This window comes from Aedes albopictus, unplaced genomic scaffold (assembly GCF_035046485.1).
Source record: "Aedes albopictus strain Foshan unplaced genomic scaffold, AalbF5 HiC_scaffold_173, whole genome shotgun sequence".
Lineage (NCBI taxonomy): Eukaryota > Metazoa > Arthropoda > Insecta > Diptera > Culicidae > Aedes > Aedes albopictus.
In genome coordinates, this window is record NW_026916951.1 from 5,895 (window position 1) to 18,378 (window position 12,484).

At 43.3% G+C, this 12,484-nt stretch overlaps 1 protein-coding gene across 4 annotated transcripts in view; it reads right to left on the reverse strand.

The window, feature by feature from the left end:
- Positions 1–231: 231 nt before the first annotated feature.
- LOC109424682 (serine/threonine-protein kinase Wnk) overlaps positions 232–12,484 on the reverse strand; it is a gene marked incomplete at its 3' end in the record, with an annotated part of 42,985 nt that continues 30,732 nt past the window's right edge. For all 4 annotated transcript variants that reach the window (XM_062843363.1, XM_062843362.1, XM_062843364.1 and 1 more), the window contains 5 exon segments: positions 232–366; positions 1,559–4,154; positions 4,279–4,460; positions 4,608–5,088; positions 6,873–7,733. In XM_062843363.1, the coding sequence (XP_062699347.1) occupies positions 232–366; positions 1,559–4,154; positions 4,279–4,460; positions 4,608–5,088; positions 6,873–7,733 (4,255 nt within the window).

Here is a 12,484-nt window from a genome sequence, read left to right on the forward strand (position 1 = left end):
CCAAAGTAAATCGAAATTAGTGAGAAAAAGAACAAACCAATTTCCAATAGATAACCGATAAAGCATCAATCTAGTTGTTTAACCATCGACATGAGAAAGGCATTATGTTAATAATAATAATAATAGTTTGATTAGGTGGTACCCAGTAGTACCTACTCCATATATACTGTGCCATGATGATTGTTGATTAGGTTAGACAATGAGGCAGAGGGTGCTTCGTCTAAAACTTACCTTCTCGGTGTTTCGACGGCAGCATTGCGACGCCACCGGCAGCTGGTTGGGATTTTCCTTCAGTTGCCGCAAGATGTCACGCACCATCTCGATGAACACCACACTCTGCGCCTCCGTTAGAAGGTCTTTGGACACCTGTGGGAAGGGAAAGGAGATCAGATGAGCAATGTGTTGTTAGTTTTAGTTAGTTGTTAGTCTGTGTAGGCGCGAAAAGGAATGCTACACAGTACCATCAGAAGTTAGAGGAGAGGATTGAGAGATCTGCGGATCTGGCAATGCCAAAAGATTATGAGAGTTTATCATTGATATGCTGGAAACAACAGCGCAAGATCTGATGGGAACCGCTAAGCGCTGAATGATGAAAGAGAAAAATGCCGCCAGCAATCAAATACTAGAGAAACCAATCCGCTGCAATCAGAAACATTTTCACAAAGAGAGAGTGATTGCTGAAGCGCAGAAAAGCATGAATCTGAACGATATGCGAAGATTTTATGCCTTTGTTAAAGGCACGTGGCATAAAACAGCGCCAGTGACCGTCATGTGCAATGACCGGGAGGGAAATTTACTGTCAGACAAAACAATGATGACAACAACACTTCGATTATTTGTGATACATCTTGGGGGCCATGCGCAAATTACGTCACGCTTTTAGGGGGAAGGTGGTTTTGCAGAACGTGACGACCCATACAAACAATGGTGAGGTACCATACAAAAAGTGTGACATAGGCGTGCGGTTTGAAAAAGGTCGATTTTTGCGGGACATAATTTGTGTATCACCTTTGTGTAGGCTCATCATCTTTATTGATTTTAAAACGCACGAAAGAAATTCGCTTTAGTCAAGGCTTTGGCAGATACTAACAGAACATGGTTTACCGGCGAAACTAGTTGGGCTGATACGGGCAGCGCTGGACGAATAAAGATCAAGTATTCGGATCGGAGACGAAGTATCAATCTACCACGCTTGTGACCTTAGATGGATTGAAGCAGGGCACTTTCAAATTTAATCAACATTGCACTTGAAAGCGGAATTAAGAGATCTGCCGTGCAGAGGGATGGCACTATGATCACAGGATCGCACATACTTCTCAGTTTCGCGGACGACATCGATCTCATCGGCATTGATCGTAGAGCAGGAAAGAAACAGGAAGATATTGCTTCTCTAAAGCGGAAGACAGCGAGGATAAGCTTCTCATGAAATTCAACCAAAACGAAGTATACGATTGCGGATAGAGGCAGGCCTAGTGATGATGGTGTTGAAACAACTATTACTTAATATCAAACATTTCAACAGTCAAATGACTACACAAAAAAAATCAGTTCTACTCACCAAATCCTGTGCCACCTCCACCGGGTTCACGTTGTTCGCGTCGAACTTGAACGTGATCGTCTTCGGGCGGTTCTCCATCTCGCACTCGACGATGTTGTTCTCGAAGCCGAGCACCTGCAGTTTGGGGTTGCGCTCGGTTGACCGATAGTTCCTCCGCTTCTTGGAACCCTCGTTGGTCAATCGTTTGGGAATGGCCGCTGCTTGAGCGGCCGCTGCCGGATCTAGAGGCGGCAGTTGCTGCGTGGGTTGTGGCGTCGGCAACGATTGGGATTGGGTGGCTGGAACCGGGGCTGGAGTGGTAGCAGGGATGGGCTGCGTTGGGATCGGAAGGGATTGGGCTTGGGTGGGAGGCGCTGGTTGGACGACTTCCGTCGGCATGGGTGGAAGCGATTCCGAGCGAACCGGTTCGGGGACTTGGGGCTCAATGGGCTTAGACGGGGGAAGCTGTTGCTGCTGCTGTTGAAGTTGCTGCTGCTGGAACAGTTGTTGCTGAATGGCAGCTTGTTGCTGCAACTGTTGTTGCTGTTGCTGCTGCTGAATTTGTTGCTGTTGTTGAATTTGTTGTTGTTGCTGAAGTTGCTGTTGGAGTTGCTGCTGTTGTTGAATTTGCTGTTGTTGCTGCTGAATCTGCTGTTGTTGAATTTGCTGAGGAGGGGGACTTTGAATTACTTGTTGTTGGGGAATTTGCTGCTGTTGTGGTTGTTGCTGCTGCTGCTGCTGGACATGATTGACGACAGGTTGGTTTACGAATTGCGGAGGTTGCTGTTGTTGTACGGGTTGTGATTGTTGCACGATTTGCTGCGGGCCATTGGCAACCATTTGTTGTTGTTGCTGCTGCTGCTGTTGCTGTAATTGCATCTGTTCTTGGATTTGCTGTTGGATGTGCATTTGCTGCTGTTGCTGTTGAATTTGCGCGGCCTGTAGGGATTGGCCGTGGGTCATTTGAGGTTGTTGCTGCGGCTGCTGCTGTTGTTGGGGTGGTGTTTGTTGATAGTGCTGTTGTTGCTGAGGAGGAAGTTGTTGAGGTGGCTGTTGTGAATGAATAGGAAGGACTGCTTGTAATTGTTGTTCGAGCGTAGGAAATTGATCCTGAATCGAAACTTGTTGCATCTGCTGCTGTTGTTGTTGAAGCTGCTGCTGTTGGAGCAATTGCTGCTGTAACATTTGTTGTTGAATAACTTGCTGCTGTTGTTGAGAAATCTGATTCACAAATTGGGGCTGTTGAATAGGAATCTGTTGTTGTTGCATTTGCTGAATCAGGGCTTGTTGTTGCTGCATTTGTTGAATATACTGCTGTTGTTGCTGGGCATCTATGAATACTTGCTGAGGCGGTTGGGGCTGCTGAACTGCCTGCACGACTGTTGTTTGTTGAATTGGTTGAGTTTGTTGAGGTATACTACACGGGATTTGCTGCATCTGCGGAGGCATCTGAGGAATTTGGTTAAGGAACTGTTGCTGTGGCTGCTGTTGTTGTTGCTGTTGAATAACTTGTTGTTGATTAAGAAATTGACCAACCTGGTTTTGATAGTTCTGCATCATCTGGTCATTTCCAACAGGAGCGGACATTTGTTGTTGATACATGATCTGTTGAGCTTGCGACGTCGGCAACGATGCAGGTTGGTAGTAAACTTGTTGCTGGAGCTGTGGAATTGGGACACCTCCAACCATCTGCGGAACGTGCAATTCCAGCGGTTGTCCCTCACTTTCCGCCTGACTTTGTTGACTAGCATACATCTGTTGAGCCAGCATTGCCTGCTTTTGCAATGCCTCGGTTTCCTTCTCGAGCTGGATTTGCCTAGCTCTTTCCTCCTTCTCTTTCAACAACGTTTGGATCTGCACCTTCAGAATTTTTGCCACTGTTTTCGAGTCATCCTCCATTAGAATACCACTCTTATGCATTTCACTGGCAATTTCATCCGCATCGTCCACTTTCGTATCGAAATCGAACTGAATAGCTTCGTTTTCCTTATGCTTATTGACTCGCTTTTTGGGATCCATGATCCTCAGTCGAAACTCCATCCTAGTGCTGTCCGGATTTGCAATGAAACTCTCCTTTGATATCGGTTCCAACCGAACGCCGATGTCCTCGCAGAAGAACTCACAGTTCAGCAGTTCTTTGCAAGTCGGTCGACCCTCCTTCTTGTCGTGAATACACCGTTCGATGATCTCCTTCACCTCCGGGTTCTCCACCTTATCCAAACTGGCCGGTTTGATTCCGGACGTCACCTTCTTGTAGATCTGCGCCGGCGTATTGCACTCGTTGTACGGATACTCACTGGTGGCCATCTCCAGCATGCACATCCCGAAGGCGTACACATCGACCGCCTCGTCGTAGTGCTCCTCGTACATCTCCGGGGCCATGAATTCCGGCGTACCGATCACCGATTTGGCAAAGCTCCGGTTCTTAAGCGTGGCCAGCCCAAGGTCCCCTATCTTCACACTCCCTGTCGTACCGGTTATAAATATATTATCACATTTCAGATCACGATGGATGATGGGCGGGGCACGCGAGTGCAGAAAGTGCAACCCCTTGAGAATCTGCCGGCACCAGGACTTGAGCACTTTCGGGTTGATCTTCTTGAAGCGACGCAAGTAGCTGTTTTGTGGGGGTTAAGAAAAAGTTTGGCATTGTACACGTTTTTGATTACTTCAGCGTACCCATTCATTTTTTAAATGGGATGAAAAATTACTAATAGTTACATATAATAAAAAGCACTTACGATTTCAAGGTGCCGGAAAGCATCAATTCCGTCACAAGAACGATATTCTTTTTCTTGTTGCCAGCGGTCGGTGGCGATTCCCAGTAGTTGTAAAATCGCACAATATTCGGATGTTGCAGCTTTTTCAACATTTCCGCCTCTTCGCGGAACCGGGCGCGCTCGATTTTATTCACTTTTTTGTCCTATAAAGAGGTCAAGATGTCCATCAATTACCACTTAAACTTTATCGCCCCTACATTTCAAACAACAGTTTGAAATCTTCATGTTATTGAACAGGCTCTGAAACCCATAATAAATCATATGGTTCTAAGATGGTTCTAAAAACTTACCAACAACTCACACCACGCCACCGCCACGCCGGTCTGCGTGTCCAATCCACGGTAAACCGTCTTGAACGAACCTCTACCAACTTCCTTATCGTACTTCAGGAATCGACCACACGGCGATATGCCGATCGCTTCGTCCTCGTCGTCTTCCTTCTTCTGCTGCTTTCGCTGCTCCTCGAACTTTTCTAAATCGAATATGGGCCCATACTGTACCAGTTTCTCCTCGGACGGTTTGAACTGCATCGCCAGGTTCTCCGCTTCGCGACTCAGCAGCTCGATGTTGTCATCGTAGTTGCGCGGATACTCCGTCTCGATGGTATCGTTGTCGATGAAGTTCTTCGAGTAAGCAACGGCCAGCGTGTTTTCCAGACTCTTGCGAATGAAGCGCAGATTGGAGCGGCCCAGCGAGCTGTCCGATTCGCACGAGTCCAGCCGCTTGCGCAGCAGGCTGCCCCCGTCCGTGGTGCTCGTTTCCATCGCCGAACTGGAATAGCGAAATTATTCAATGAATCTTTTGAAAATAGACTGATGAGCGAACAAAGGACAGGGCAGTATGACAAGGGAGACAATGTCTACTCTAGCAGGATGTACCGTCGATGGGGGTGACAATGGGTCTGGGGGGTGAGATTGGGTCAAAACGGAGAAACATAAAATTTGAAATAGCTCATCAACTATGGCTAATTTATATTGAAAACTTTATATGATGTTAAAGAGGAGATGTTTTTACACGTCATGATGTAGAAAAAGATGTTTATCAATAATCGTTTTTTGTTCAAATTGTGGCTCAACTTATATGATGAAACTACTAGTAAATCACTCTGAAAAAATTTCTCCTTCGCGATGTTTCACACAAGCACCTAACCATAAATTTTCTTATAAGTGATTAGCTGTACTGCCCCTATTTGCATAACAGTCCCATGTTTGCTGGGTTTCCTATTCACATGGGACTGTTGTGCGAATGGGGGCAGTGTAGGTATTACCTGGTTGATGCAACGAAAAAAGTGGGCTGTCAATGAACTTTTTATATAAAAATTCAATATTTTCGACCCTATGTCTAAATATTAGAAATGGGGGTGAGATTGGGTCAAGCAAGTTATCGAGTGCACATAACCTTAACTAAAAATTCAACTTGTTATCCAGTCCCCATTTGATGTTAGAGTGGTGCCATGTTTACCGTATCTTCATAAAAGTACTTTTTTTCGAAAATATGTCGCAGAAGTGTCAAGCGAGTGTGTTCACACGTTTAGTGCCTAAAATCATTTATAACAATAAACATGGACATGGACAGCTCCTCTAATCATCATCTAACGTTTAGTGTACTGCAATATCGTAAGCTCACAAAATAGACATAAAAACGCTCTTCTTCTCCACTCATTTTTGAAATTTTAAGGAAATATCCTGAAACTACCAGACAGTAGTGGGATTTAGGAAATACAGGGGCTATAAAACCGGTGACATAGTACAATGTCGGGAAGTAAATAAACGTCGAATTTTGGTTTGGTTAAACATTTCTCATGCAATCTTTCATGCGTCCCTCACTCATTGTAATCCCCCCCTCATCTCATGGAGGTTGAAACTTTAAATGAGGATGATTATGGTGGCTAAAAATGGCGATACAACATACAAACGTTATTTGATCAAATTTCAACAATTTTTTCGGTTGTATTAGCCCTATTAGGTGGATTAATCATCTTTTAAAATTACAAAAGTGTTTTTAGTCATGGTTATATTGTTTTTTAAGAGGGCTTACTAGATATGATCAATAAAATTAACTTATATTCATAGATAGGCGATTTCGAATACTTCGACCCATTCTCACCCCCTCTAAGGGGTGAGATTGGGTCAATTTTCAAACATTTGTAGTTTAGTAAGCAATTCATATAATGTAATACTTTCTTGCTAAACTATCAATACCACATAGAAGAGTATACATACCAAATAAAAAGTTATTCTGACTTCAATTGCATTTGTTATTTAACAAACAATCTTTGAGTATCCTTTTTTGACCCATTCTCACCCCCAACGACGGTATTTTAAATGTGTTGTTTGTATCGGCAAGGTTTCGGAAAGATCTTTTTGAAAACTTCTGATCACAGACAAACAAACGTAACACCAGCAGAACATCGCAGCAAAGGCAGGTCTAGAGAGCCATGGTTGCGCAGATTCAAAAAGGAATAAGGAAGTTTGACCTGATCACAGGACCCAAAACTAACACAGAAAAATGTATTGATGGCGGATATTAAAAGATTCAATTCAAACCATACTCACTTCAACCGTCTCCGCTCGACAACCGGCCCGGACAACTCGTCCCGGTGGTTCTCCTCCAGCAGCTCGTCGTCGGTGGCGTGCGGAGGATGTTCCCCGTCTATCCCGGAATCGTTGGTAAGTGCCTTGGTTCGAGGTTTCGGTTCCATATCCGGTCGAAGGCCCTCCTTATCCGGCGATGACGGCGGCTCGCCGCCGCCCGGTGGTTCCGAATCCCCCACGGGAGGACTTCTTTTCCTGGGCGACTCCGGATCTTCAACACTGTCGGACCGTGACGAGGGCGGCGGCTGCTGCTGATCGGTACTACCACCACCACCACCGCCGTGGATGATGGGCTTCTTCCGAACGGGGGTAGATTCACGCTGTGGGCCTTTGGTTGGCGTTTTCGGTTGCGATTGTCTTCTCTCATCCATCTTGTCATTGTCGTTTTTGCCGTTGTTGTTATTGTTGGAGGCGGCGGCGGCAGAGGTGGAGAGAGGCGGTTTCTTCTCACCCGGTGACCCACGGTTATTGTTGCTTCCGGTTGTCGTCGTCGTCGTCGCGGCTGATGCGGCTGCGTGGCTACTACTGTCGACCAGTCTTGAGATTATCCCACCCGTGTTTGCTGCAGGGCTTGTCCCGGTGGCTCCTGATGTCCGATGGCGATTAGGGGGATGCCGGCTGTTGTTCAAGTTGGCACCGGAGCCAGAGTTTTGGTTGCTGTTGCTGTTGTTGTTGATGCTGTTCAAGTTGGTTGCCGAACTCGACTGAGTACTTGCAGAACGCAGTCTTCGCAGGCGATTGTTGTTGTTGGGATTCGCCGAAGTTCGTGTGCTCTGCGGTGTGTCGTGACTGTTTACAGACGGCGCTGGTTGGGCTGAATTGCTGGAAAGAGGGTAGAGAATGATTGCAATTAGTATGAATCGCAGAGTATATGTATGACTATGATTAGAGAGTACTGAACACTTGATGTAACAAGTATAATCGTGTTCTTCAGAGAGCTGCTGTGTTTCGCAATGATCTCTCTCTCTTAAATCCAGAGCCCTGCTACCACTATCTCTTAAAATAATGACGCAGCAAAAAAGATAGTGTCGTGACTCATGTGTCTTGTGGATTTTAAGGAAATCGATTCTTGTAGGTCAGTCAAGATATTTTTTAAAATTAGTTTGTTAGAGTGAATTTTAACCAAAACTAATTCATCATTGCCAGTCGAAATTCGATTTTAAACGAAGTGACATACTGAATAGTTTAGAATTCGTATAGTTTAAAAGAACTTGTTTTACTTTCTTCATGGACGTAAGGGTTGTGTATAGTGTCTACGTAGGTAGCCCACGTTACAATGGCTAATAAATTGTGTATAGGTTTTCAGAATCGTCATAAAACCCAATACAATTTATTTTAGTTTTATGATGGTTCTTGAAACCTCTTCTAGTTTATTTGAGTACAAAATGTTACGTAGTCTCGTAGAGGGAAAAAAGCTCAATAATAGCATATTTTGATATTGAGATCGAAAAGAGATATTGGTTTGATTCAGAAAGTGTAATATATAACATTTTTTTACTTATTCGTTTATTTGGAAGGCTCGGGCGCCACATGGGCATAACTGAGCCGAAATCTTTTGTTTTTACATTGATTTTACATTTGGTTTGGGAAGCCGAAGTACTCGCGGCTGTTTCGAGGTTAAGGATTGAAAAAAAAAATAAATAAAATAAAATTGGGAAGGACGGGTTTATGGGTTTAAAACTAAATTATTTGCTACTTATACTAAAAACATTGATGGGACAAATTATCCATATCTGTAACGGAACCAAAAAGAAAGGACTTTATTGGTAGACAACAACAAGAAGAGGACAAACGGAAGGGGGGCGACGACAGACAGGGTCGAACAACAAAACCAAAAGGCAGACAACGAAAACAAGGAACGTACTACATCAAACTCTGACATCAACACGTTTCAAAAACTGGTAAATCAGGTTCATGTATTCCAAATCAAGTCCTGCCAACACTTCTTTAACGGGTTTCTGTTGTTTTCCTCGGACCCGGAGAATTTCATGCAGCTCAGATCTGACCTCACGATACTCATTGCATCCCCACACGACATGTTCGATATCCTGGTAAGCTACGCCACAGACACAGAGATTGCTTTCTGAGAGCCCAATACGGAAGGTATGTGCATTCAACAAATAGTGGTTGGACATCAGCCGACACATTACACGAATGAAATTGCGGCCTAAATCCAACCCTTTGAACCATGGCTTCTTCGACACCTGTGGAATGATGGAGTGCAACCATCTACCCATCTCTCCATCTCTCCATTTGTGTTGCCAGCTGATCAAGGTCTCCTGACGGCCAATGCAAAAAATTCGTCGAAGGCGATTTGACGCTCGTAAATATCGCCTCCGCTAGCGCCCACCTTAGCCAGAGAGTCCGCTTTCTCATTGCCCGGAATTGAGCAATGTGAAGGGACCCAAGCTATGGTGATGATGTATGATTGTTTGGACAAAGCACTCAAGACTAGGCGTATTCCATTCAGGAAGTACGCTGAGTGCTTCATCGGTTTCATTGACCGAACAGCCTCCAGAGAGCTTAGACTGTCGGTAAAAATGAAGTAGTGCTCAGGTGGAAGAGTGCGAATGTACTCTAAGGTGTAGTATATAGCCGCTAGCTCAGCAATGTATACCGAACATGGCTTTTGAAGCATGTAGGTGGCGCTATGAAATTCGTTGTAGACACCGAAACCACTCGAATCATCGGTTTTCGAACCGTCTGTGAAGAACTGTCTGTCCCCGCTAACATGCCCGAACTTACTTGCAAAAATTTGTGGAATACACACGGAACGAAAAGATTCTGGTTTTCCGGTGATCTCATCCTTCATGGACAGATCAAGATCTACAGAGCAACTGTTGAAGTTTGAGAAGTTGTCACGATTGGTGTTAACCGGAGATGGGCTTACCTCCAGCGTCATGTACCAGTAGTACACACTCACAAAACGAGTTTGAGGGTTCTGTTCGAGCAGCTTTTCGAAATTTTCTATGACCAATGGATTCACAACCTCGCATTGGATGAGGAACCGGGACGATAACTCCGCAAAGCGGTCTGTCAGAGGCTGTGCACCAGCGAGTACCTCTAAACTCGTGGTGTCAGTTGAGTTCATGCAACCTAACGCTATCCGAAGACAACGGTATTGAACCCGTTGAAGCTTCAGCAAGTGGGTTTTCGCCGCGGATTGAAAACAGAAGCTACCGCATTCTAAAACCGACAGAATGGTTGTTTGGTACAGCCTAATATATATAACATAACGTCTATTAAATTTTCAGTTTTCAACGGATTATTTTCTGCTTTTCGTCGAAGACAGTCAGTACTCCATAACCGAAATTGTCAAAGTCCTAAGGAAACCTGGGAAGCGGTGAAGCACCACCAGAACGAGATACTTACAATTCACAGGGTGGCCACTCAACTTGCTAAAATAAATTCCCGGTTATTTCCCGGTTTTTCCCAGTTGCTCAACAACTTTTTCCCGGTTTTAAAAAAATCTGATTTATATGGTAAAATCGGAGTACTGACAGTAAAAATTTCAATTTTCTTACTTTTCTGAATTTAAATTCTGAAAAAGTTGATAACTGACACTCAGGAAGACTGCAAGTGGTAGTCGTATGGTCGAATAACGAGTATATCTGACACAGGATAAACATTTAAAGGCCAAATTAAAAAGTTCAAAGCTGATTACACTCATTCAAAGAGGGTATTCTGTTTAGAGAGTTTACCAGCGGGTAATCTGCTTAGAAGCTACCGTAATCCGAGGTCAAATTGATCTCCGGGTCGGAATTGATCAGACGTTTTTATATTAGTTTCCTTAAACACATCGTATAGTATCAGATTCCAACTACACGATGCAAGAAAGGAATCTTTTTAAAATATGCTTGATCTAATAGAAAAACGTCTGATCAATTTCGACCCGGAGATCAATTTGACCCCGGTTTACGGTACATTTCTGAAAAAAAGTATTGCTGAAATTCCAGATATAACTATGAAAAAATATTCTAGTTGAGTCCCTGGAAGCCAGACTACAGAGTCTTTGAAGAAGTCATAGCTTTTTTCATGATGAAATGAAATGTTGATAAATTCTTTGTATAAAATCCTATACTTAAATTATGGCAGAGATTTCTTAAGGAAATGCCAAATGAATTTGTGGGATAAAACTGCTAAGGCATCATTGAATAAACTTCTTAAGAATCTGGAGCAATCCCTGGGGAATCTCTAAAGGATTTTTGGATAATTTGAAGAAATTTGTGAAGGTAATCCGAGATTTATAAAACTTGTTTGTGGAATCTCTGGAATAATTATTGGAGGAATACTTCCTACTGTTCACTGTTGGTTTCGTTGACAGAATACTAATGAAATACCTAGAAAGTGACTACTGAAGAAAGCCATTCTTAGAAGGGTGAACATATTTTCAGAATTCCCATTTTTTTTTAGAAATACTTGAAAAATTTCATAAAGAACTTTTTTAGAAATTATTGGTGGATTACTTTGAATTGTTAGAAAATATACAGGGTGGCAACGTAGAAATGATACACTCGAAAACTGATGCAAAATTCAAACAGGATTATATTTTTCTGTAAATTCACTTTTAATAACACAACAAACTATTAAACTTACAAAGTATTTAGTTCCATTAGAATCATTCCCCTTTGTTTCGAATTACGACCCGCAGACGCTTCTCGAAGTTATTACAAGTCGCACGCACCTATTCGTCCGGCATTTCATCCCAAATTTTTACCAAACGGTTTTCAAAGGTATCCAAAACCAAGTTTTTCGTGTCGCCCAGGTTCCCTAGCATGTATTCCCATGTACAAAAGTCCAGTGGGTTCAAATCTGGAGACGAAACCAGCTATTCCGATGAGCAGATGAAGCAGAGTAAATTTTGCTTGCATCACTGTTCAACAACTTCTGCCTCATGCGTCGGTACTGAGTCCTGCTGGAAACAAAAACTTTCTTTTCCAAACAGTTTCTTGGCACTGGGGAATAGGTGATCTTTGATGACGTGTTGTAAAAAGTACTCTTTGTTGATTATTATGCCCCTGTCGATGGACAATAATGGTAATTGCCCAAGAAACAGAACTAGCTGAATAGTAGTTTCTTAAACTAAAGTTTGCTGAAGAGTGGTTTGTTCCACTCTTATACGGCAAAAATGTTTGCTGGGTGGCCTTTTGTTGATATGGCGCCCCAAACCATCACCGCTGCAGCACTTCGATATCGTTGAACCTCTCGTTTATCGGCAAGAATTTCACGAAGACTTGCTGTATACACACGATAATTTTGTTTATTCAGAGACGCTTCCAAAGTAAAAAAAATCGTCCGAAAAAAAATGTTTTGAGTAGCGTGCGTTTTGAGCAGAACGCGAGATCTGGCAACCCTGTCGGAAATATTTTTCTGAGTCAATCCATGAATCCTTTGTATCTTAAAAACCCCATATCTAAGATCCCGTTTCCCCAAGCACACTTGTTTTCAATGGAATAACATGAATGGCAACGTATGGCTCCCAAACTAGTGTATCACTTTCACGTTGCCACCCTGTATTAATATAATTTCTGAAAACTTACTTGATGAATGTTTCGAGCAAACCCTGGAGAAAT